Genomic DNA, 27,162 nt, shown 5'->3' with positions numbered 1-27,162 from the left:
ATGTGGGCATGGCCCTGAAGGTTCAACCTGGGGCCCGGGCCAGTGATGGAAAGTGGCTGTGGAATAATTTTAAAGGCATTACGGCTTAATTTCACGACCACGTGCTTATTCTGAAACTGCAGAAGTTGTTCCCTTAGAACACAAGTCAGACACACTCCAGGACTCAGCCGTTCCTCTGCTTCCTTTTCACCCTTTACCCGTTCCTCTGCTTCCTTTTCACCCTTTACCCGCCAGCTGTTCTAACTTTCACTGGAATGATGACAACTTCCCCCTCCAAGCTCAGAATGACTGGCTTCCACAAAACCCCTTAGGGCAACATTACATACAGCCATGGATGCTTAAAGGAGTACAGTGACAGTCCCCAAACATCAGATAAAGCCACCATCACCTGACCAGTTGCTGAAAAAAAGAAACAGGAAGGGTGTCTCCTCCCACCCCACCCAACCTGATGGGCAGGGAGCTGTGACCCAGAGCCTTCAGGCCCACCTTGCTCCATCCCTCGGGAACAGGGAAATGTCAGCCCTATGCTAGTGACTGCTCCCAGGGCTGAGGAGGCCAACCAACAGTGCCAAACGTCTGCAGCCACGAGCAGTTTTACATATGTTCGTTTATTCTTAAGCCTGACCATGTCTACAGCAATGTGAAGCAACCAAACTGCAGAAGTTTGGGAAAGGAAGAAGAGAATGGCAGGCAACTCCGAGGGTCAGGAACTGAAGCCCCAGGGAGCCATTAAGGTGGGAGAAGCAAAAACAGCCTATGACCTCTTAGGTCACTGATGTCTGAGGGACTCAAGCTCTCACGATTATCAGCCAATGAACGATCTGAGTGATGCCCTAAAGAAAATCAGTTTATTTTAAAGGCATTCTGCTGAAAGGCTGAAGCTCTAGAGGGGAGCAGGATGGACTTACTGGAATTTCTGGACAGCTGAGCGTCACTGCTGGACTTGATGACCTTGTAGCTGGCGGGAACATCGGATGTTGTCGACTGGGAGCGCTCTGGCTTCACCCTCAGCTTGCTGTGGTTTTCCAGGACTTGGGCTGCAGTTGCCAGAGCAACTTTCGAGTTTAGAGTTTGGAAAGAAGGGGAGGAAAAGTCCTCTTCCTCGTCATCGCCAATGTCCCAAGCATCACTGGTGTTCCGGGCAAACTCATGGAAGCTGGAGGCCTTCTTATTCTTCAACGGAACTGTGTTGACTTTGGAGCGTTCTTTGATGAAGCTTTAAGAAAGGAAACATTGTCACCAAGGAATGATCAGACACAGGACACATGTGACCACCTTCACTTGCTTAATATTAACAGTATGTCAAACTACCTCGTACACAGTCTTTTCCTTTCTCAAACAAAAAAACACTCGCACCCACTCCTTGCCTAGATGCATCTGGACCAGCACTATGCTCCAGAGGCAGACGCAGCAAAGACACAATGCTCACCAAATATCCCATGTGCTCCCCTACGATTCCCAGGCCCCTCCAACTGAGGGGAGGCCAGATGACTAGTTCCAGCCAAAGCGCTGAGGTGAGAAGTGAAGTAATCCCTGCCAAGCCGAAGCAGACAAGAAAAGTGTGAGTTCTCTCTGTAAGCTTTCTTCTACCATGGTAACGGGCTGGAGGAGGGGGGCAGAGGGTGGTTGCCTCCCTCACCTGGGAAACAGAGGGGCCGCAAGGAGCAGGGCCTGCCCCCTTCTCTCACTCAACTCTGCTTGGGACACGTAGCATGAGCAAGGAAGAAACGTTTGTTGTGTCAATACACTGAGATTCCAGAGTTAATCTGTTATGGCAACATAACCTGAACTATTGCTTAGAGTAGAAAAGAAACCACTGGCAGAACCAGAGATAATTTTAGGTAGGTCCGTATGCAGCACTAAACACTGAGCTCCAGAATGAATGAGCTGTTCCTTTTTTATTCTGTTAAAGCCCTTCTGCTAGCCTAGAGGAGATGGTCTCATTTGGTGCTACTTGGTCTTGAAGACTATTTTTTAACAAAGAGAGGGCAGCCTCAGGGTCCACATATTCGTAAGCAACGTCAGATAGCTTTGAATTTTATTAATAAGATTGTTTTGGGGTGGCTGGGTGGCTCAGTCAGTTAAGGGTATGCCTTCAGCTCAGGTCACAATCCCAGGGTCCTGGGATCAAGTCCTGCATCAGGCTCCTTGCTCAGGAGGGAGCCTGCTTCCCCCTCTGCCTGCTTCTCCCCCTGCCTGTGTTCTCTCTCTGACCAAAAAAAAAAAAAAAAAAAAGGATTGTTTTGTTTTTTACTGTGTTTATTTTTCTAAAGTTACTTTCCATTTTTGGCAAGTGATAACTGGCTCTCTAATTCTAATTTAAAGAAGTGATAGGGTTTACTTTAAAATACAAATCTGGGACACCTGGCTGGCACATTTAGTGAGTCATGTGACTCTTCATCTCTGGGTTGTGAGTTCAACCCCACACTGGGTGTAGTGATTACTTAAAGATAAAATCCTTAAAAAAAATAATGAAATATAAATCTAACTGAGTTTTTTAAAGAGTTCATTCTTTTAAATCCATTTGGTAAATAACAGTACAGACTGTGGCAGAAAAACTATAAATATGGTGCATAATTAAAGTTTGGGAAATACCACATTAGCTCACTGATGAAAGAGAGCCTAGCTCTAAGAGTTACGCAGACCATTACTACCTTCCTGACCTTTTCCTCTTTATGTCTCCCCATTAACATCTGCAGGCTCTTATTCTGGATCCAGGGGACTAAGTGGCTGGGACATTTCTTCTTCTTTTAAAAGATTTATTTATTTTAGATAGAAAGAGTGTGCACGTGCTCATAGGCACATGTAGGGGGAGGGGCAGATGGAGAGGGAGAGAGATCTTAAGCAGACTCCATGCTGACCCAGAGCTCAAATCAGGGCTTGATCTCCTGACCCTGAGATCACTATCTAAAACCAAGAGTTGGATGCTGGTTGGGACATTTCTAACTCAGTCTTGTCTAACATCTCTTGAATCCCAAACCCTGTATAAGTTTACACCTGGGGACTGGAATGCACTGGAGTAAAGACATCATTAAATGCCTCTGTTTCCTCTGGCAACGCACAGTGACTTTAGCAGGGAAACAAAGCTCTGCCAGAAGAGCAGAAGTTCCCCCATTTCCAGGAGCTGTTTCTTCCTCCTGGGCACAGTTTGGGGGCCTAATAAACCATCTCATCTCACTAGAGGAGTCCAATGCTTATTCTGAAAGATAATGGTTATTGATACTGATTAATACAGTCTGATAACTCATACAGTTCATCAAATGTCCCTACTATTAGCATCAGAAAGGGAGTAAGATTTTACTGAGGCATTATTTTCAAACACCGGTCTCACATAGAGTAAAGAAAGAAAAGACATCACACAAAATACAGGAGAGAAAACTAGATTACAAGACGTAGCAGTTTAAATGTGACGGAAACAAAATACCATTTTCTTTTTTTTTTTTTAAGATTATTTATTTATTTATTTGACAGACAGAGATCACAAGTAGGCAGAGAGGCAGACCGGGGGTGGGGGGGAGTGGAGCAGGCTCCCTGCTGAGCAGACAGCCCAATGCGGGGCTCAATCCCAAAACCCTGAAATCATGACCTGAGCCAAAGGCAGAGGCTTAACCCACTGAGCCCCCCAGGCACCCCAGAAACAAAATACCATTTTCCACATGCTCAGTTAGCAAAGCTCTAAAGAGCAGTTCTCCTCAGTGTTGACCATCTGATACTGCCGGATGTGAGGGGGTATACTGTACAGCCTTTTGGAAAACAATTTGGCAACATACCATACCATAAGCCCTAAAACGGTTTGTAATCTCTGATACTAACAAATAACCAGAGGGTCAAAGAGGCTTTAAGGCAGTTTATCATGGTGTTACTTATTTTGGTTAAAGACTAAAAACAACATAAACATCTAGAAATTGGAAATGATGAAATAAATCACAGTTCAGCCACCAGACGAAATGTTATAATGCCCCTGAAAAGCACATCTTACAGGCTATTTAATAACACTAGAAAATGATCTCAATAAAGTGAAAATTGGAACCAAAAAATATTTTTATAATCTCTGTATTAAGAAAAAAGTACATGCATAGAGAAGACCAGTAAGATAATAGATCACAATGGTAACAGTGCTTATCACTAGGCTGTGGAATTATAGGTGATATCTAATTTCATTTTTATAGGCCTCTGAATTATTCGTGTTTCCTACAGTGAGCATAATATTTTTATTTATCAGTGGATAAGATTGTTGGCTTTCAGCAATCACTAAAGTAAGGGTATTTATAAACTTACTGAATGAACAATCAGAAATGAACATGAGCTCAATTCAAAGAAAATAAAACTGGAGCAACACATTGTGAATATATGCTGTCAAAAATCCATCCGTGAGCCAGAAAAGGCAAATTACTCCTCTGCGGACCTGGTGAGGCTGTATGTTAAGGACTTGTCACCATGCCCGCTTCTCCTTTGTTGAGGGGGATGCAGGACCCACTGCCTGCAGTACACACCTCAGAAGGTCCCCTGTCAAGAACAAATAGGCAGGGGTCGCCTGGCTGGCTCAGTTGATTAAGCATCTGCCTTTGGCTCAGCTTATGATCCCAGGGTCCTGGGATGCAGTCCCCATCGGGACAGGCTTCCTGCTCAGCAGGGAACCTCCTTCTCCTTCTCCCTCTGCCTTCTAGTTCCCCTGCTTATGCGCTCTCTCTGTCCAATGAATAAATAAAACCTTAAAAAAAGGAGAACAACAAACAGGCAGATGTGCATCAATAAAAAAACTGCATAGGAGTCTATGGTTATTGTTGTTTTCCTCTTTGGAGGCAATGTTTACCTCAAGATTGCACATCATGAACCCAACAGAGTGATATGGAATGGTATGGATACCAAGGTAACTACTGTTTTTTCCTGGCTGTTTCCTAAATACTGTCTCTTGCTTTTTTATTTCATTTGTATTTGTATACTTATAACTATTATTTTTTTTGAGAGAGCAAGAGCATGCACATGTGCCTGTTGCAGGGCACAGGTTGGGAGAGGGGTAGAGAGAACTCAAGCAGACTCCTTGCTGAACGTGGAGCCTGCCACAGGGCTTGATCTCAAAACCCGAGATCATGACCTGAGCCAAAATCAAGAGTCAGGTGTCTAACTGACTGAGCCACTTGGATGCCCCCCCTTTTAAGTAGGTTCCACGCCCAACTTGGGGCTTGAACTCACCACCCCAAGATCAAGAGTTGAATGCTCTAATGACTGAGCCAGCCAGGCACCCATCCTAAATAGTCTTTTGATATTTTGAGGATTTTAAAAATAAGCCATTAAATCAAGAAGCTGAATTTTAACTCTGGCAAAATAAGTGGCTGGATGCTGAATGAACACTGGCTGAAGCATGCGCATACTCTGGCCTGGGTTAAAACTCCACACCGAGAGACGGCGTGTGGAGCGTTGGGCTTTCTATAAGAATGAAGAATGTAAATAATTTGAGTGGTGCGTACATAAGGGTGTGTTATATTTTTCTTTACACCTTTTTATGCATTTCAAGTATTTTATTATATATATTTTTTTAAATTTTATTTATTTATTTGACAGAGAGAGATCACAAGCAGGCAGAGAGGCAGGCAGAGAGAGAGAAGGAAGCAGGCTCCCCGCTGAGCAGAGAGCCCGATGCGGGGCTCGATCCCAGGACCCTGAGATCATGACCGGAGCCGAAGGCAGAGGCTTTAACCCACTGAGCCACCCAGGCGCCCCTATTTTATTATATTTTTTGAAGCAGATGAAGATTCAGTCTAAGTCAACTATTAAGATTAAGAATTGGAATTTTCTCTGATGAAGACTTTTGCAAATAGAAATTGGAAGGACATACTGCAGCACACTACAGAGCAAAGAAGGGAGGGAAGAATGTCATTCCCTGTGACAGAAAAACGGAAATTCCAAGCAGACCATTTTGAGAAATCACTTTAGGGATACCTATTCCACAAAACCCAAAACTCAACCAACCAGTTAAAAAAGTCAGCTCTGTCCTCAGGAAGAGACCTTCGTGGGGGAGGGGGTTCCTAAAGGGGTAGGAGTCTGAGGACAGAAGGTTGGTGAGAACCATTCACAGAACCAAAGAGGCATTTCAAAGTGAAAAGGTACCTAGGTTGCCACTGAGAGAAAGCAAAAAAGTCTAGACCAGCAACAACGGGGCTGAAGTGTTTTCATGTTTATCAATTCTGTTCTCTCTGGAGGAGATAATATAAATTTACACGTACCCAAAAGTTAACATGTATTGGCTATTTATGGGGTGCCAGGTTCTGTGCTACTATATACACCCATTTTCTGATGAAAGCTCATTCGTAAGGCTATGAAGTACTATTATTATCATTACTATTTCCATTTGCAGATAAGGAAACTGTGGCTTACTGAGGTTATAAGCCAATCTAGTCTACCTGACCTGGGAGCCTGCATACACTCTTTCTTACTAATCCGCCTAGAAAAAGAGGTCTAGTAAGCTCTGTGGCCTGGGTAGAGTTGTTGTAAAGGGAACTGAGCACATAACACCACAGCTTTAATTTCCCAAGTGTGCACAGCTGAGAGTCCCAATGTTCTCGTCTTGTAGTAATCACCTCTTGTGTACACAGAACAGGATGAGTATGTTGGTGGTCAGAATGGGAAGAAGCTACATCCAAGAATACAATCCTTGGAGAAGTCTCTCTCTTCCCTTTTGACATCAGGAGTCACAACCAGAAAACCAATCCAGGTAATGCTGGCTGAGGGTACCTCTGGATAAGAGGCTGCCTCATTTTAACAAGGTCCCCCAAAATTTATAACCAACCCAAGACACCATTAGGGTGGCTCAAAGTTTAGCCAAGATTGTTTAAACAGATCTACATTAATCTTACAACCCAGGTGGCCTCTCACAGAGACCTTCATTACACTCTTTCCCTGTTCAGCAAAGAGCTTGATTCTCTCTCTCCCTCTGCCTGCTGCTCTGCTTATTGTGCTCTCTCCCTAGCTCTCTGTCAAATAAATAAATAAAATCTTTTAAAATATAAAAAAAGAAAATTAAAAAAAAAAAATAGGGGCACCTGAGTGGCTCAGTGGGTTAAGCCTCTGCCTTCGGCTCGGGTCATGATCCCAAGGTCCTGGGATCGAGCTCCGCATCAGGCTCTCTGCTCAGCGGGGAGCCTGCTTCCCCGCCCTCTCTCTGTCTGCCTCTCTGCCTACTTGTGATCTCTGTGAAATAAATAAATAAAATCTTTTTCAAAATTAAAAAAAAATAAATAATAAGCACTTTTGAGGGCACCTGGCTGGCTCAGTCAGTGGAGTGTGCAAGTCTTGATCTCAGGGACATAAGCTTAAGTGCCATGTTGGGTATAGAGATTATATAAAGATAAAATCTAAAAAAAAAAAAATTAAAAATTAAAGGTACTTTCGCAAAGACCTCATTTAATCCTCACAACAACCCTGACATGAGTCTTATTATTTCTATTTTATAGATGGGGAAACTAAAGATCAGAGAGGTCGTAATTGCCCAAGACCATGGAGCTATAAGGTGGTGAAGAAAATGAGACTCAAGAAGGGCACATGACCCTGAAACTCAGAAAAATGTAACAAATAGCACATCTGAGAGAAACTTCAGTTGTTTGGTGAATGGTAACTTGTTAAGTGGGAACACAAGCCCCAAAGGATATTTTGAGCAAGAATGGCTGCAGGTCCTACTGGTTAGGAAACAAATGACCAATCACTCTGTAATCTGATGGATACTACACTGTTTTGCTGATAGGGTTGCTTGCTTAATAGAAACAGGATACGAGTTTATTTAGAAAAATAACATCTGACACTGGTAAGGGGAGTGAAGCAAGTGGGGGTTATTCAGTAACATACAAATCCACCCAGTCATCACAATAACTAGCATGGCTTCCTGTGAACTAGTGTTGTAACTCGGAACTAGGACCTATCATGTTCTAGCATCAATTCAGAAAACAATAAATTTAGAAGCTTGTCATACCATCGAGTGGCCAATGGGGCCACTCTGCAGTAAGACTAGTTTTATTTGAGCTGTAAAAATTACTGTAGGCAATCTGATCACTAATGGTAATAATTTGGCAAATTGAAGTCACTATATCCAGACAAGGAACGGTGTACTCGGCTTGTGCAGTTTAGGTGATTGAAGAGCCAGCGTAAAGGCTTCCGCTGTGATGGGGATTAACCACACAGTAATTAATGGCAGTCTGAAGTGGAACGATAATCGTGTAGTGGAGAAAGTAATAAAAATGTCCCAACAAAGGTACTAAAATAAGGGCGATAAATGTTTTATAGTAACAATCTGGAATTGTAAAATGGTCCGTGCAGACCTAGATGCTGTCCCATGTTTCAGAGCACTAATAACAGACCTCCATGTGCATGAAAAGGGGAAGCAATTTATTCAGTGACAATTACATTCCTCCCAAATCACAGAGCTAAGTGATTACTTCTATTGAAAGTCTGATTGCAACTCTGATGAATGATCAGGGAGAACATTGGTGGTTTTATATAACTAATAGGTGGGAAAACAAAAGTGGAGAAAATGTGTCTTGGTAGCCTGGGATATGGCAAAATTCCTCAAGACCTGGCCTCAACAGAGAATCAAGGAAAACTCACTCAGTAACAGATGCACACACGGTGTGGTGACTCTGACACGAACATAAAACAGGACAGTACACTCTGCTGTCTTACGTGTGAGAGGACAGACTGATTTCTAGGTTAGCTATGTATTTATCAAAGCCCATTATAAAATATGCTGGAATTGATCTATTACCGATCAACAAATCCTGGACATGAACAGAACTGGCTACAAGGAACAGAACACTCAACTACGATGCTGAAATTGTCAAGACCGTGATGTCAGGACACTCGGGCAGGTGTCTCTTCGGGTCTCTTGGCAGTCCCTCAGGTTACAAGGTAGCTGCTGAAGCTTTCAGCATCTCATTTTCCCATTACCACACTGGAAAGCAGGAAACATGCGTGGAGACAAGAAGAGGCTCTCTTCACAAAATGATCCCTCTGGTCAAACAAGAAAATCCTTCCCAGTACCTTCCTTCAGGAGACTTTCTTTTATATCTCACTTCCAGAACCAATGAGATGAGCCCACAGTAGGCCAGTCACTGGGATTACCAAGAAATTATTACTGAAGGCTTCAAATAATATGGATACCTACTCTATGTATGTTTCTCAATAGCTGAATAAAATTATGGTTCTTGAGCAAGAAACAGCAGGGGCAGGGAGACTGTTGAGTCATGCCTGCTTCTTTGGCCAACAGACTAGATAGTCTATTACTGGTAAAACCAAGAAACAGGATCCATTCTACTTAATGGGAATGTCACAGAAAACATGCTCCCCTACCCCGCCCCCAAGAATAGCAAGGTATGAACTAGAGGCACTGAAGTAAAGTCCATGGACTAAGTAAATGCAGTGATTTCACTCCTTCATTCCAGAAATGTTTACTCAGTGCCTACTAAGTGCCACATGCTGTTCTAGGTACTAACGGCAGAATGGTGAATAAAACAAAGTCCCTGACCTCAAAGAGTTTACAGTCTAGTGGTTTCTGGTATAAAAACTGTGCATTACAGAAAATAACAGCAGTCACACTTCCACAGTAATTCAGAGGACTGTACCTTCCACACACTGGCTAAATTTGCAAAAAGAATGAGTTTGGGGGGTGCCTAGGTGGCTCAGTGGGTTAAGCCTCTGCCTTCGGTTCAGGTCATGATCTCAGGGTCCTGGGATCTAGCCCCGAATCAGGCTCTCTGCTCAGCAGGGAGCCTGCTTCCCTCTCTCTCTTTCTGCCTGTCTCTATGCCTACTTGTGATCTCTGTCAAATAAATAAATAAATAAATAAATATTTTTATTTAAAAATTTTTTTAATTTTTAATTTTTAAAAATTAAAAAATTCTAAAAAGAGTTGACAGAATTACAGAAAGTTCACCACATATTCTGCTAAGTTACTTTTTAAAATATTAAAATACTGATAATGTACATCTGACACAGTATTTTTGTGGGTATTCAAAGTATTTTATTTTATTTATTTTTATTCATTTGACAGAGAGAGAGATCACAAGTAGACAGAGAGGCAGGCAGAGAGACAGAGGGGGAAGCAGGCTCCACACTGAGCAGAGAGCCTATTGCGGGGCTCAATCCCAGGACCCTAAGACCATGACCTGAGCCGAAGGCAGATGCTTAGCCCACTGAGCCAATCAGGTGCCCCCAAAGTATTTTAATATAATCTTTCCTCCTTCCTTGACTGTGAAGGGAAAAAGGGTAGGTACTATTACACAGTCCCCAGAAGGATGAAAACCTAGGTCTCCTATACCTCTCAAATCACCCAGCTTTCGTTAAAAACTAAGCTTTCCCAGAAATAAGTCTCTAAGATTAGCATACTCAGAGATAGAACCCAAAATTTTTAGAAAATCTGAGAAGATGACCCATCCCCTCATTTAAATTCACTGTGGCTGAATGACAGCCCATGAGAGAAAGGAGTGATAAAGTGATAATTGGGGGTAGGAATACACAGCCACACATCTTGGGATTTAACCAGCATTTCTACTGTGTTTGAAAATAATCCATTAGAATTTTACTAGAGAAATAACCCCCCGGGAGCTTTTAACTCTACTGTATGGCTGGGTTTCTTTGAGGGTGTCAGAGAAAAAGAGGACCTGAAGAATGCCAGCCTTCCAGTTATATTCTGTTTGCCCTCGTTCTCATAAAATGTAAGGAACAGGTGGCAGACCTACACATATTCAGAAGCAATGAACCCCAGAAACCAGAAGAAGGTCATCAATCGTCCAATTTGGGGACCATATTTAATCAATAAAGATCCTTCCACTACAACAGAGTCCAACACCAAACCCTCTATACACCAGCTTCCGATGTAGGAAAACAAAATCTCTGATGTGAATTAGTTTCCCACTTAGTAATAGACTGCTTAGAGATAAGAAGATTGCTTATCTTCTGATCCAAAACAGAGCAGGGCAGAAGCTAGAAAAGATCAAAGCAGAAGCTGTCATTGCGGGGAAAAAACAGGGGAAGCTTCAGGAGTTTTAAAAGAAGTATATGCCTGGGGACGCCTGGGTGGCTCAGTTGGTTGAGCAGCTGCCTTTGGCTCAGGTCATGATCCCAGCGTCCTGGAATCGAGTCCCACATCGGGCTCCTTGCTCAGCAGGGAGCCTGCTTCTCCCTCAGCCTCTGCCTGCCATTCTGTCTGCCTGTGCTCGCTCTCTCTCCCTCTCTCTCTGATAAATAAATAAAATCTTAAAAAAAAAAAAGTATATGCCTGAATGGAAAAATATCTTGACTTACTTTTTGGTGAGCCGAGGATCCAGAGGTGGGTGCTGTGCTCCATACACGGGCTGGATGCTAAAAGCAAGAAAAAAGAAAGCAACAAGTTGTCAGGAAGCTAAACATGTTGGGTAAATACCATCTGCGTCACAAAATTGGAAGGGACTTTGAGAAACAGGTTACCTCAAGACAACCATATCCACGCCAAAGGATAGCAAACTTTACGAAAAAAAAAAAAAAAGTCTCAGGGTGCACCTGGCTGGCTCATCAGTAAAACATGCGACTCTTGATCTCAGGGTCGTGAATTTGACCCCCACATTGGATGCACAGATTGCTTACCTAAATAAACTTAAAAAAAAAAAATCAATCGATCAATCAACTCTCTGGAGAATGTTCATCTTCCACTGGGGCCTCAGCGCCTTACACACCTGACCACTGGAAGTTCTATCTGTAAAGAAGGCAGCATGGAAAGGTAACAGGCTTTGGAGCTAGGGAGAGCATAGTTTGAATGCCAGCTCCGGCGCCCACCACCTCTGTAAACTGGCACGAAATTACATGACCACCTTGACCCTGTTTTCTCATCTGTGACATGGGAGCATCACCTACCCCAAAGGCTCACTTGGACTAAAAGACAGTGAAGCAACACAAGATACCAAGGGAAGGGTGACCCAAGTGACTCTCACTCATGGCTGGTAGGGGTATTAGGTGATATAGTTCACTTCCAAAAACAGTGTGGCCATATCCAGGAAGAATGAAATATGCATGCCCTGAGGCCCAGTATTTTCATTCTCAAATCTATACCTTTTTTTTGGTGGGCAGCAAAACAAGGTTTATTGAACGATGGTAAAGTGATAGTGCAAGGCTCCCGAAGAGGGAGGGAGGCTGAGAGGGCTGCCCTCAAATCTGTATCTTAAGAGAAATACCTACATGTGTGTGTCAGGAGGCATATATAAAACTATTTATAGCATCAGAGTTCCTTTTGTCATAAAGCGAGAAATAACCCAAGTGTCCAAGAGAAAATAAACCGTAATATGTTCGTATCATCAAATATTATACAGCAGCATAAACATACGAAGTCGGGCTGCAAATCGTAATGCGCATGAATCTTCCAAATGTCATGTTGAGCAAAACAAGCAAATAGTACAAAAGTGAATACTGTATGATTCTACTTATATACACTTCAAAAACAGGCAAAAGGATTTCTGTCATCTAGGGATGCACCCATAGTAGTAACATCATAAAGCAAGAAACAATGAACATAAAAGGATGTGGTTATTTTGGAGGGAAGGAGAGACATGTGATTGAGAACAGACACAAGTGTGCTTCTGGGGTGCCCCCTCTGTGATTATTCATCAAGTTACATACTGCATGGTTGTTCCACGTGATAGGTCACAGTAATAATAATAAAAAAAAGAGTGACTAGAGAATACAATATCCATATCCAGCCAAACTGTTGCTCAAATACAAAGGTGACAGAAAAATATGTTGCAACGCGTAAGAACTCAGGAAGAAGGATTTCCTTGACTCCTTCCTGAAGAAACTGCTAGAAGAAAAACTTCAATGAACAATGAGCTAAATGGAGAAACTACAATAAAAGGACTGGTGCAGAGCATTGAGCAGATTTTGTCTGACAACTAACTCTTAAATTTGAGGCTTTATGGTTAGAGAAGAGAATGTAAAAACAATGTAATTGGCAAAGGTGAAAATGAGACATAGGACAGAATGAGTAAGTATGTTGATTTCCTCAGCTTTCACTGACAAAGCTCAAAAGCTACTTAAAGCTGATAGCTCAAGAGAGGTGAGTTGGGGGATAGGGCGCCGGGGTGATGGGCATGAGGGAGGGCACATGAGGTAATGAGCACTGGATGTCATATGCAAAGGACGAATCACCGAATTCCACCTCTGAAGCTAATAATACACTACATGTTAATTAAACTGAATTTAAATTAAAAAAATTTTTAAAAAGCTGAATGCTCAAGTAATAGAAGCATAAGTGTGTTTTAGGATAGAAGACAAAACTAAGAGAAATAATATAATCAACTAAAAGCAGGGGGAGGAAAGGGCAGGAAATATACTAATTTCATCATTGATCATGGTAAGCAGTCAATAGATGTCTCAAGAAATATGGCATAAAATTATACTTACCGATGCAATCACTAGAATAAAAACAAATTTCCCCAATTATCAGTATAGACACATGCAACCCCACCTCCCAAAGCAAGTACAGTCTCCACGGTAAAAATTTTTCATTCATTCATTCATTCATTTTTTTAAAAGATTTTATCTATTTATTTGACAGAGAGATAGAGAGAACATAAGTAGGCAGAACAGCAGGCAGAGGGAAAGGGAAAAGCAGGCTCTGCACTGAGCAGAGAGCCCAATGTGGGGCTCGATCCCAGGACCCTGGGATCATGACCTAAGCCAAAGGCAGACGCTTAATCAACTGAGCCATCCAGGTGCCCCAAGATTTTTCTTTTAAAGAAAATATTAAAAACAGAATTACAATAAAATGTATCAGTCATCCCAGTAAATCGAAAAGGGCCAAACTTGCCTATTAAAAGAAAAAGGATTGTTACTAAGAGGGGACTGGTTAATTATGGTATATCTGTTAAAGGATGAGGCCTGTTCTATACCCACTGACATGAAGCAAACTCTAAAACACTAATAAAAGATGCAGAGCTGTGGGGCACCTGGGTGGCTCAGTGGGTTAAGCCTCTACACTCGGCTTGGGTCATGATCCCGGGGTCCTGGGATCCAGCCACGCATTGGGTTCTCCGCTCAGCGGGGAGCCTGCTTCCCCCTCTCTCTCTGCCTGCCTCTCTGCCTACTTGTGATCTCTGTCTGTCAAATAAATAAATAAAGTCTTTAAAAAAAAAAAGATGCAGAGCTGTATGCATAGCATATCACCATTTTTGTGGAAAATCATTACAATAAAACATATCTGCATACTTACATAGGTTTAGAGTATCTCTGAGCAAATACACAAGACACCAGTGGCAAGGTTTTGGAAGAAGAACTGGAGGACTACAGGACGTGGCAGCAGAGAGATGAGTTTTTACTAAGCACTTTTTTGTGCCTTTCCGAATTAGTATCATGTACAGGTAACCACCTTTTTAAGATATAAATAAAGCGATCTTAAGGAGACATCTGGATGGCTCAGTGGGTTAAGCCTCTGCCTTCAGCTCAGGTCATGATCTCAGGGTCCTGGGATCAAACCCCACATGGGGCTCTCTGCTCGGCGGGGAGCCTGCTTCCCCCCACCCTCCCTGCCTCTCTGCCTAGTTGTGATCTCTGTCAAATAAATAAAAATTTAAAATTAAAAAAAAAAATTTTTTTTAAGTGATGTTAAGAGGACTGGGAGGTTTAAATGAGACAATGGGTAAAAAGCCCTTTAGCCAATTCCGGGCAGGTAGTAATAGTAGCAGGTAATGAGATAGATTTGCAAACATCAGAATGTTGCCTGGTTCAGCGTCCAAGAAATGTTGGCTTTCCTCCTCCCTCCCATTTGGTAATTTACTCTTTACCCAACACTTAAAAAGTAGAACAAGGTTACCAAGTACTTTGTTTGACATAACAGATGTGATCCTAAAGTTGCTGTTAAGTAAAAATGCAGCCAATTCAATCATTTTCATTTTTATTTCTACTAAAATTCCAGTGAGAATGTTCTTATATACAATCTTTATGGATATGACCATATGACCATATGGATATGACCTTTTTAGCAATTAAGAATCTCTAACTCCCCAAACTTTTCCAAAAGGTTATTCAGTAATTTGCAAACAAACCATTACATACACTACTACAAAGATAAAAAAAATAAATACAACTTTGACATGTTTAAACAGTTTACAGAGTTGTGTAGGCAGAGGAAAAGAAGAAAGAAAATGAGAGATCAAAGAATAATGGGAGAGTCCGACTTACAGAAAGAAAGCTGAAACAAAACAAAAATGAAAACACAAACAAACCCAAAAGGCATAGATGCGTGGAACAGAAAACCCAGAAATAAAGCCACAACAATTCCATGGTCACTTAATCTTTGACAAAGCAAGAAAGAACACCCAATGGGAAAAGGACAGTTTCCTCAACAGATAGTGTTAGAAAAACTGGATGGCAACGTGCAAAAGAAAGAAACTAGACTACTTTCTTATACCATACACAGAAATAAATTCCAGATGGATTAAAGACCTAAATGTGAGACCTGAAACCATAAAAATCCTAGAAGAGAACACAGAACTCTGACATCAGCTATAGCAACTTCTTCCTAGATATGTCCCCTGAGACAAGGGAAACAAAAGCAAAAATACACTATTGGGACTTCATCACAATAAAAAGCTTCTACACAGGGAAGGAAACAATCAAAAAACTAAAGACAACGTATGGATGAAAGAAGATATTTGCAAAAGACATATCTGATAAAGGGCTGGTATCTAAGATATATAAAAAAAAACTTGTAGGGACGCCTGGGTGGCTCAGTTGGTTAAGCAGCTGCCTTCGGCTCAGGTCATGATCCCAGGGTCCTGGGATTGAGTCCCACATCGGGCTCCTTGCTCAGCAGGGAGCCTGCTTCTCCCTCTGCCTCTGCCTGCCTCTCTGTCTGCCTGTGCTCGCTCGCTCTCTCTCCCTCTGTCTCTGACAAATAAATAAAATCTTTAAAAAAAAAAAAAAAACTTGTAAAACTTAACCCCCCAAAACCAAATAATCTAACTTAAAAATGGTCAGAAGACAGGCACAGACATTTCTCCAAAGAAGACACACAGATGGCCAACAGACACATGAAAAGATGCCCAACATCACTTATCATCAGGGGAATACAAATCAAAACTACAATGAGATATCTCCTCTTACCCGTCAGAAAGACTAAAATCAACAACACAAGGGTCACCTGGGTGGCTTAGTCAGTTGAGTGTCTGACTCTTGGTTTCAGCTCAGGTTGTGATCCCATGGTCCAGGGACTGAGCCCGCATCAGGCTCCATGCTCAGTTGTGAAGTCTGTTTGAGATTCTCTCTCCTTCTCCCTCTGCTTCCCCCCTCAAATAAGTAAATAAATCTTGAAAAACATAAAATAATCAAATGAAATAAAATCAATAACACAAGAAACAACAGATGTTGATGAGGATGTATGGAGAAAAGAACACCGATGCACTGTTGTTGGGGGCGCAAACTGGCACAACCACTGGAAAACAGTTTGGAGTTTCCTCAAAAAGTTAACAGGGGCACCTGGCTAGCTCAGTAGGAAGAGCATGAGACTCTTGATTTTGGGGTCGTGAGTTCAAGCTCCATATTGGGCGTAGAGATTACTAAAAACAATAAATAAAAACTTTTGTAAAAAAAAGTTAAAAATAGAACTACCCAATGATTCAGCAATGGTACCACTGGGTACTTACCCAAAGAATACAAAAACACTGATTCGAAAGGATACATGCACCTCTACCTTTACAGCAGCATTATTTATAATAGCCAAGACATGGAAGCAACCCAAGTACCATCAGTTGATGAATGGATAAAGATGATGTGGTACATATATACCATGGATTATTACTTAGCCATAAAAAAGAATGAAATCTTGCCATTGGCAACAACATGGATGGAGCCAGACAGTATAATGCTGAGCAAATTAAGTCAGTCTGAGAGAGGAAAACACCGTATGACTTCACTCATATGTGGAATTTAAAAATCAAATGAAAAAAGAGGGGTAAAGAGAAAGAGACAAACCAAAAAAACAGATTCTTAATTATAGAGAACTGATGGTTACGGGGTGGGGGGTGATGAGTTAAATAAATGATGGGGATTAAGGCATGCATTGATGTGATGCACGCCAGGTGATGTGTGGAAGTGTTGAATGACTATATTGTACACCTGAAACTAATATAACACTATGTTAACTAACTGGAATGAAAGTAAAAACTTTTTTACAAGGGTCACTGATTTGCATTTTAATGTTTGCAAATACTCTTAGGATCACAACACTTGAGCTCTCCAAGTTTACAAGCGTCTTTGTAGCAAAATATAAAGATCAGAGGATAAACTCTGCAGGAAGGTTTCAACAGGCTGGTTAGGTGAATGGGCAGAAAAAAAAGAGAGGGTCCTTAGATTCTCTTTTTAAAAAGGGTATTACCACCTGCGAGTAATCCATGCAGAAAAAAGGCAATCCTAATTGTGCAGGCTTACAGGCCAAAGGCCTTAATTACTATCCAGGAAGGGGATCTTAAAATCACAGTAGACTGTTTCTTAGATATGTCAACCCCAACGTGCTGCACAGCCAGAAATGCCAAGATAAGTGATGGACTTCCTCAGCAAAGGTATCAGAGCCCAAGCTGAATTTAACCTACTCTCAAACTAAACCATGATGTATCTATACCTAGAACACTTTAATTAATCAGTTTACTGAATCTCAAAAAGGAGAGGAAAGACATTAGAAGAGAAACCAAGATGATCACAAAGATGAAATGAAGACAGACTAAAAGCCTGGTGATGAAGGTGGTCAATTTCCTGGAATTTATAATTCACCTGTCAGTCTGAACCGTTGCTACTCCTCCCAAACCACACTCGAGAGCAGGCTGGTCTCCACTCTGCCTTCCAAACGTATCTTAGCTACTAAATCAGGCTCTTCTCCCATTTCAGTATCATATCCAATCTGAAACAGCCCCTTCCAGATCTACACCCCTCAACCATGAGATCTTCCCTGACACTAGCCCCTAGCACTCACTCACCCATGCCTTCTCTGATTCCCTAAAATACATATAAATCAGGGCTTATACTGCCTTTTTTTTTTTTAAGATTTATTTATGTATTTGACAGAGATCACAAGTAGGCTGAGAGGCAGGCAGAGAGAGAAGAGGAAGCAGGCTCCCCGCTGCGCGGAGAGCCCATTGCGGGCTCAATCCCAGGACCCTGGGACCATGACCGAAGCTACAAGCAGAGGCTTTAACCCACTGAGCCACCCAGGTGCCCCGGGCTTATACTGCTTTTAATAAGTAAATAATTTTTTAAAAATAAACTCAATTTAGATCATAACATAAGACACACCCAGGTTGGTGTTCAACTCATACATACATAAGAAATGAGACATTATGAGTTCAAATGCTACACACCCCTCCCGCCTGCCCTCAGAAACCACTTTATTGCATCTGCCATTCCTCACCCTCATCTTTGTTTTTACATTATTTTCCATGTTTGTATCCCTAAACAATATATTGTTTTCCAGGTTTTTAAAACTTTATACAGGGGCGCCTGGGTGGCTCAGTTGGTTAAGCGTGTGCGTTCAGCTCAGTCCATGATCCCAGGGTCCTGGATTGAGCCCCAAGTTGGGTTCCCTAATCAGCAGGGAGTCTGCTTCTCCCTCTCCCTGCCCCCCACCCTTATCCCAGCTTAGGCTCTCGCTATCTATCACTATCTAACAAATAAAATATTTTTTAAAACTTTATAGAAACAGTACCACACTATACACATGACTTATTTTGACTAGTAATCATAACTGCGATTTCTTTTTTAAAGTAGACTCCACACGCAGGATGGAGCCCAATGCCGAGCTTGAACTCATGACCCTGAGATCAAGACCTGAGCTGAGATCAAGAATCACTTAACTGACTGAGCCACCCAGGTATCCCTAAATACTCCTTTAAATATTACTTAATTTCATGACTGGCTAACTGGTCTCTCCAACACAAAATTTAAAAAACATTTGATCCAGGGGTGCCTCGGTGGTTCAGTCAGCTAAGCATCTGACTCTTTATTTTGTTGTGATTTTAAGATTTTATTTATTTGAGAGACAGTTCTTGCTTTGGCAGCACATACACTAAAATTTATTTATTTGAGAAAGTACACAAGCAAGCGGAGGGGGAGAGGGAGATTCCCGACTCCCCACTGAGCAGGGAGCCCAACCCAGGGGTGAGGGTGGGGGGCTCGACCCCAGGACCCTGGGATCAATACCTGAGCCAAAGGCAGATGCTCGAAAAACTGAGCCACCCACGCACTCCTAAGCATCTGACTCTTGATTTTGGCTTACGTCATGATCTCAAGGTTGTGAGATCAAGCCCTGCCTTGGGCTCTGTCCTGGGCATGGAGCCTGCTTAAGATTCTCTCTCTTCCTCTCCCTCTGCCCTTCCCTGCCCCCTCTAAACAAAACAAAACAAAACATTTGCTCCACACAAGGGTAGAAAGCACTTTATTAACAAATTTAACAGATTTTAACAGATTTAACAAATTTTAACATGTGTCACATTTCTTAAGAAAATAAAGCATTGGGGAGACCCCTGAAGTCCTCACTGCAGTTTCTCCCCAGGAGATAACCACAATCCTGAAGCGTGTATGAACTCCTTCCCATCTGTTTTTATACTTTTATACACATTCACATACACATAAACACCATACAATACTGCTTCATTTTAAAATGTACACAAGAGATTGTGCACTACTTATCTATCCATATCTTGCTTTTCTCAACAGTGTTTTCACCCAGCGGCACTTTCCAGTTTTTTTCTGATTACAAAGTAACATATGTGTAGTGGAGAAACCAGAGAGTCAATGATACCCAGCATCCTCACCAGGGGAAGCCACGATGCCAAGCAGGTTTTCAGCTTCTAGAGAGCAGTGGTGACACCATGTCTCACCACCTGGCAGAGTGCAACACACCCCAGCAGGCACTTATTAACAACAGTTAGTGAGTGAAGACGGAAGCTCTACAAACCCCAGGCCTCTGCTCTGGCCGGCTAGTGGCTCGCAAAACCTCAACACTAGAATCAAAGCCCGCATCTTGGAAAAAGCACACAGCATATGAGGAGAAACGAATGCCACAGCAGATGCCACAGCAGAGACAAAACAGCAAAAGTCCTGGTCAGCCTCCGACATTCTCCTTAATAAAACCAACACCACGGGGTGTATTGGCACAGCAGGTTTGCACAGTTGGAAAAATCAACAGGTGTTTGTTTAGCGCTGACAAAGGATCAAATGCAAACACAGGAACAGACCTATCTGATTTAAAGCCAAACGTCCTGGCAACTGATTTGGGTTCACACACTCACTTGATGGAAGTCTTCCAGAGCTGGGGTTCTACCCTCTTTCGGTGATAATTTAGTACCTTCTAGTCACTTACTTTATCAGTAAGACATTTCCAAGGTAAGAATAGGTTGTAATATAACATGCTTGCCCAGACAGGCTGGGAGAATAACCATGAGTGCACGTTATGGAAAATAACCAAATGACAGAGGTTTTAGTTGAAAATCTACAGCCTCCTAATTTTAAGTGATGAGACACTTTTCTCAACTTCATTTAATGCTAAAGAGAGCTCCTTAACTTTAACAATAAACACTTTTGGGGCACCCTGCTTGCTCAGAGGAGTGTGACTTGATCTTGGGGTCATGAGTTCAAGCCCCAGGTAGGGTGTAGAGATTAAATAAATAAAATTTAAAAAAAAATAATAAACATTTTTGCTTAAAAAGAAGGAGAAGCCTAAGCAGGGGCACCTGGCTGGTCAGTCGGTTGAGCATCTGCCTTCAGCTCAAGTCATGATCTCAGTGTCTTGGGATGCCCCGTGCTGGGCTCTGTGCTTGGTGGGGAGTCTGCTTGTTCCTCTCCCTTTGCCCCTCCTTCCTGCTTATGCACACAGATTCACATGTGCGTGTGCTCTCACTCAAATAAATTAAATCTTTAAAAAAAAAAAAAAGAAGAAAGAAAGAAAAAAACGCAGAAGCCCTTCCCAGAAGTACTGGAAATCAAAATGTGGGAAATGAGCCGGGCTTTGGCTCACATCTGTCTCTCCCATTTCGGGTCTTATCTACATCTTTTCGCTGGAAACGCCCACACCCCCGGACTAGAGGAGGTGCTTCAACAGGTGTCCTAATCTTAGCAGAGACTGAGGGAAGGCAGAAGAAGTAGTAGAAAGAGCACTGGACCCAGAATCAAGAAATCTACAGGTCTGCAGTGTGATTTGGGGCCAGTCACTTTCCCTCTCTGCCTTTAGTTTCCTTACATGCAGTGGCCTTAAAGTCAAATTCTAACATTCCATAATTTCATGACACTGAGATGTTCACGGGACCAGCAACTCCTTACTTCCCGAAGCACAAGATAGAAAAGCCCACCTTCAGGGCCTCCATACCATCTACTCCTACCTACCACTCATGCCTGCTGTGAGTGAAAAAGCGAAGAGAAATATCCACTGATGTGAGTTGAAACTAGTAACTTTATATTTTTGTAGATTTCACTGATTTATTTGAGAGAGTAAGCGAGAGAGAAAGGGGGGGGGAGGTGGGGAAAGTAAGGCAGAGGCAGAAGCCCGTTCCCAGCTGAGCAGAGAGCCCCACGTTGGGCTCAATCCCAGAGACTCTGGGATCATGAGCCAAAGACAGCCACTTAACTGACTGAGCAACCTAGGCATCCCAGGGCAGCCAGAATATTTTTATAAAGGGGAATGTGATCGTGTCACAGCCCCCACCAACCTTCTAATGGCAACCTACTGCTCTTAGGATAAATATCAAAGTCTTTAACTTGGCCTCTCTTTCCAACACGAAGTGCCTAGAAGACTTGAGAGTTTGGAGTTCATTCTAATTACAAATGAAAGAGAGGTCTGCAGAGGGCCAAGAAGAGAAGCAGGAGGCTTCAGCAGCAATCCAGGCAAGAGAGGACTCAGTCTGATCCATGCAGTCGAGGTACAAGTGGTGAGAACGACTCAGATTCAGGGCCTAGTATGAGCAGCCAACAGGATTTGCTTTCGAACTAGGTGTGGCAGGAAGGGAAAGAAAAGAGCCAAATGTTAGGATTTTTGGTCCGAGGAATCTAGTGATCCGTGGGACCACTAAGTGAGACCGAATGAACGGCTTTGCAGGAGAGGGCAGATGTGGAAATCAAGAGTTCTGTGTGGATATGTTAAGTGTGAGATGCCTATCAGACAGTCAAGCAGAGATGCATGCATTATGCGAGATCCGTATGGCAAGAGCTTCCAACACAGGAACTCAGCTTTCTTTCCATTTAATTCAGGGCTCCTATCCCATTGGTTCTCAAAGTGCTGCGCCCAGGTTAGCGGCAGCACTATCATCTGGGAACTCCTTAGAAGCTCAAAGCCTCAGGTCCCACCCCAGACCTACTGAGTCAGAAACTCTGAATATGGGGCTGGCAATCTGCGTTTCAACAAGCCCTCCAAGTAACTCACTGAAGTTTGAGGATGACGGCTCGCAGTCATACTCCTTGTCCATAATGATCACCTGATAGCCACAGCTGCCCTGCATGAGGCTTCTCTGTGCCTCTGTTAACCCTCTGCCTCATGAACATTTAGGTGGTACTTTGTTTTTCTGTTGTTGTTGTTTTTTTTTTTAACCCAAGACTACTGGAAACCCCAGACACACCACTGATCAAAGTGTTTGAATTCCAGTTTCAGAAACTAAAGCAAGGGGGAGAAACGAAACGGGAACTACAACAATCACAACTATTGCTTTCATGAGAGCTACTATTATTGAGCACCTTGTATGCACTTTCTACGCATTATCTCATTAACCCTCCTAACAGCCTTATGGGGTAGGTACTCTGCTCCCATTTCACAGATAAGGAGATGGAGCAAGGCACAGAGAGGTTACAAAACTTGCCCTCCTGGGTCACACAGCTAGAAAGTAGCAGAACTGGGATTTGAACCCAGGGAGTCAGGTTCCAGAGTCTGCTTTTTTTTTTTTTTGGATATATAACTGACAAATAACATTGTGTAACTTTAAAGTTTACCATCTTAGCATTAGCTAACGCCTCTGTCAAGTCACATAATTATCATTCCTTTTTTGTGGTGAGAACAATTAAGACCCAGTCTCTTAGCAACTTTGATGTTTATAATACAGTGCTGTTAAGTATAATTACTATGTCGTGCATGAGATCCCCAGAACTTTTTTATCTATTAGTTGTGAGTTTCCAGAGCCAGCATGCTTAACCACATAGTATATAGTGTCCCCTATCTTTCTAAGCATCTACACAAGAACCACTTACTGTAATAAATAAGCGCATAAGGTTCCCATGAATAACTGAGAGAACTTTAAAAGATGCGAAATTCCATCAGGTTACCAAATAACCCAGCAATTCCACTCCTACGTTAACTCAAAAGAATAGAAAACACACATCCAACAAAAATCTGCACATGAGTCTCATAACATTGTTCACAATAGCCAAAAAGTGGAAACAACCCAAATGTCATCAACTGATGAGTGGATAAACAAAGTGACGTATAGTTGCACAATGGAATATTATTTAGACATAAAAAGGAACAAAATATTGATGCATGCTGCAACACAGGTGAGCCTTGAAAACATTATGCTTCATAAAAGAAGCCAATCATGAAAGGCCTCTTTTCACATTATTCCATTTATATCAAATGTCCAGAATAGGTAAATCTATACATACAGAAGGATTAGTTGCCAGGGGCTGAGGTGAGGATATGGACACAAGGTTTCTTTCTGGGGTGATGAAAATGAACTGAAATTGGTGGTGATGGTTGTCTGGAACTATCTATACTTTAAATGAAAATACAAAATACCCCTGAATTGTACACTTTGTACACTTTGAAAATGAACTGAAATTGGTGGTGATGGTTGTCTGGAACTATCTATACTTTAAATGAAAATATAAAATACCCCTGAATTGTACACTTTGAAAGGGTGCATTTTTATAGCCATGTGAATTATATCTCAATAAAGCTGTTATTTTTTAAAAGGAGGCTTAATTCATTTTAAGTTTAGGCTTACTAAATAGAATGCCTACCTGTTGTCATTAAGGTTGCTAGATCACAACCAAAGAAACTGAAAGTAACTTCCATCACTTTGAATTTTTACCTTTCAATCTGTAGAGAAAACTAGTTTCACTTCTAGGTTGCCATGGACCCAGAAACAGCCATGTATGTCATTTCCCCACCCAGGAGAAAGTTTTTCTTCACCAACACTGAAAGAATGTAAATGCCAAAGTTCTATCCTTGAGAAAATGCCCTAATCTTTTCCTTAAATCAAAGCACTTTCTATCTAAAAAAAACTTTTTCTCCCATACCCAGCAGCTGCTAGGGCTCCCCACTAAAAGCACAGAACTAAACAATAGTTCTCTTCAACCAGCAAGGTACTAAAGACTGTTATGAATTGTGGCAACATTTTAGTGCCTCAAGATAAACAAGGAACATAAATAAATAGTGCCCCAGTAAGGACTTGAGAAACATTCTTTTAAATGTTTACTTGCTCTAATAACAACAGGAATTCTCATAACTAGTATTTATCAAGCAACTATAATGTGCTAAATAAACACTGTCCTGGGTTCTTTACAAATAAGATGTTTAATTTGGTCCTCACAGTGACCCTGAGGAAGGTATTTTTAGTCTCATTTTATAGAAAAGGAAACTGAGGCCCTGAGAAATTGAGTAAGTCATTTGTCATTGATCACGTAAGTATGACAATCCAAGTAATAACTCAAGTCCTTCTGAATTCAAATGTTTTCTCCTCTATTCCTCAATATTCCTCTTCAAAATGAAAAAGGAAGCCAGAAACTTCAAGAAACTAAAAAGATTCCTCTTCCTATCTCACAAAAGTGATACTCTGAAAAAAGCGGGCTCTTCCTATAGTCCAAAACAGGAAATATAGAAAACAAAATACTGTTAATAACAACCAGCAGTCAGCAGGCACAAAAGACCATGCCATGTCTCACATTTCAAATGCTGCTTCCTGATTTAACAGTTTTCCCTCTTATTCTGATTACAACCTTAGGATGTCAAAATTTAATGATCTCACAATGGAAAGCCCCAGAGAACAGCAGTTGTGAGACTGGAGAGAGAGCTCACTAGACCAGGAAGGAAAAGGAATCAGTTGGCAGGAAGTGGTGCCTATCTAAAAACATAGAAGTCTTCAGCATTAATATTAACACTGTCATTCCATAGCACTTTAATCTGAAGCTATTCCTGCATTCCCTTGCATTATTTTAATACTGTATTACTAAAAGCTGATTCCCAATCTCCATATGTCTAATAGAATCCTAAGTAAAATAAGACTGCTATATAGCCACCACTGACCTTAATTTCTGTCTTGCTACTAAAAACAAAACAAAACAAAACCACACACACACACACACACACACACTCAAAGGATTATCCCTGAGGGAAAAGACCTGAATCAATTAGGAAAGGTAGCAAGTGGGGCACAAGCAAACGTGAATTTCATCACCAAGTAGCCTATGGCTAGTAGAAATCTTAAATTCACGAATAAAATACACATTCCTTATACTCAGGGCTCTGGCCAAAATAAACTGAAACTATAAACCAAGAGCGGACTGAAGGATGTACAAATGCTAAGCTCTCAACATACATCAAAAGGGTAAAGGGGGGTGAGTAGCTTAGAAGGTCTGCTCTCCAACTAAACAACTGAAGAATAAAGAATTTCGTGCATTTGCACAAGATGAGCTTGACAACGCAGGGGGGTAGGAGGTCACTTGGGGTTGAGCAAATCCACAGAAAAATGCTAAAGAAAGAACCTCGATTTTTGAGTCACTCTGTAGTAATTCCTAATGGGAAGTGGTCAACTCAAGATAAAGTAAGGTCGAGCTTGAGAATTTTCCTCACTTTTCCTGTCACCCTGGATAGGATTCCAAGCTCCCACCAGAACCTTTTGGGAGTCCAAGATAAAGATTTGCACGTACTGATCTCGGGGAGCAATGGAAGGGGCCATCCTTATGCAAACAACCACCTGTGCGTGGTGGAGACCCCCAAGAAGGAGTTCTATTTAAAGTGAGAGGCAGCTTTGGCGATGACCCTCCAAACCCAGGACCGACACTGGCTACTCACCCAACTCCAGTGTCCCTTACGCCCGGACTCTGGCCACCTCCCAGCTAAGGGCAGCGGCTCCAGCGCCCTCCGCCCCCAGACCCTGGTCTGCTCCCACACCCAGTCATTCCCAAAGCTCGCTGCCCGCTCCTTTGCCCGACAGCTGACCCGCCGCCACCAGGCAGTCCCAGCTCCCCCAGTCCAGGTTCCCCAAACCAGCCTTTCGGGGTTGCTGACGCCCCAGGGCCGCGGGATTTAAGGCTTAGGATCTGGAAGGATTTGGTCCAATCTCCTCTTCCTTTCGGCGTCCTGGGCTTACCTCCCCGGCAGCTTGGCGCTCCTCTTCCAAAACTGCTTGCTGTTCTCGGCGGCCATTGCTCTGGCCGGGGAAGGCCTTGTAGGCGGGCCAGGGGGGTACCCGGCGAGATGCCCCCAGGACCCCGCAATCGGAGGGCCAACCCAGGCCGCTTCCCCGCCGCCGGTCACCCGCTCCCAGCTCCTGGGGGCGCCATCTTGGATGTGGGCACCCTCCCACCCAGAGCCGCTGCCATTGGTGAGTTGCGCCGGCCGTGGTCAGACGGACGAATAGAAAGCCGGAATCCTGCAGGCCGCTGAAGCCTAACGGTGACGTCAGGGACTGGGCACACAGGTGGACCGGGAAGGCGGAGCTTGTGCAAGCAGGGAGGCGGGACTGAAAGTTCCCTAACCCCAGGAGTGGAAGAAGCAGGTAAAGAAAGGGACCTATGGGAAGGAAGAAAGGGTACTGTTTGGTTTGTGTGCGTGTGTGCTGGGGGCGGGGGAGATGAAGTTCCTGAGCCTAATACTTTTTGGGAAGAGACAGTATATGTATTTATGTACATCAATCTTTCACCTAAAAAGAAGGACCCATGTGTTGGTTGCAGGCCATCTTTAAGATCTCAGTCAACGACAATCTGATTATTATCTTCCCCACACTTTCCCGTTCCGTTTGGGGTCCGATTTTTTTTTTTTTTTTTAAATCTATGAAGGAAGATCAATACGGATCCAGTAGACCGGGGTTGCTAACTGTTCAACACGTGAGTAACGGTTGGTTCGTAAGGGTCTCCCACACCTCTGGTAACTGATCACATTAAAGGATTTATGTGCCGTGGGCAAAA

General features: G+C 42.6%; 3 protein-coding genes across 5 annotated transcripts in view; 2 read left to right on the top strand and 1 right to left on the bottom strand.

Annotated features, from left to right (window-relative positions):
• The window catches only part of TBC1D22B (TBC1 domain family member 22B), a 75,278-nt gene extending 48,736 nt beyond the window's left edge, over positions 1-26,542 (bottom strand). For all 3 annotated transcript variants that reach the window (XR_198536.3, XM_004740018.3, XM_045071062.1), the window contains exons 1-3: positions 26,346-26,542; positions 11,290-11,346; positions 909-1,216 (exon numbers count right to left, since the gene is read on the bottom strand). Coding sequence is in view for 2 of the 3 variants with exons in the window: in XM_004740018.3 (XP_004740075.1) it covers positions 909-1,216; positions 11,290-11,346; positions 26,346-26,401 (421 nt within the window). In the remaining variant the exon portion in view is untranslated. The remainder of the gene's footprint in view (positions 1-908; positions 1,217-11,289; positions 11,347-26,345) is intronic.
• A 126-nt stretch (positions 26,543-26,668) lies between these two features.
• The window catches only part of LOC101689254, a 39,530-nt gene continuing 39,036 nt past the window's right edge, over positions 26,669-27,162 (top strand). The window contains exon 1 of the mRNA XM_013062833.2: positions 26,669-26,753. The gene's annotated coding sequence lies outside the window, so the exon portion shown is untranslated. The remainder of the gene's footprint in view (positions 26,754-27,162) is intronic.
• LOC123386902 (transmembrane protein 217-like) overlaps positions 26,680-27,162 on the top strand; it is a 31,863-nt gene continuing 31,380 nt past the window's right edge. The window contains exon 1 of the mRNA XM_004740019.3: positions 26,680-26,753. The gene's annotated coding sequence lies outside the window, so the exon portion shown is untranslated. The remainder of the gene's footprint in view (positions 26,754-27,162) is intronic.

This window comes from Mustela putorius, unplaced genomic scaffold (genome assembly GCF_011764305.1).
Source record: "Mustela putorius furo isolate JIRA1106 unplaced genomic scaffold, ASM1176430v1.1 tig00003983_pilon_pilon_pilon, whole genome shotgun sequence".
NCBI lineage: Eukaryota > Metazoa > Chordata > Mammalia > Carnivora > Mustelidae > Mustela > Mustela putorius.
This window is presented reverse-complemented; position numbering and strand designations above follow the sequence as displayed.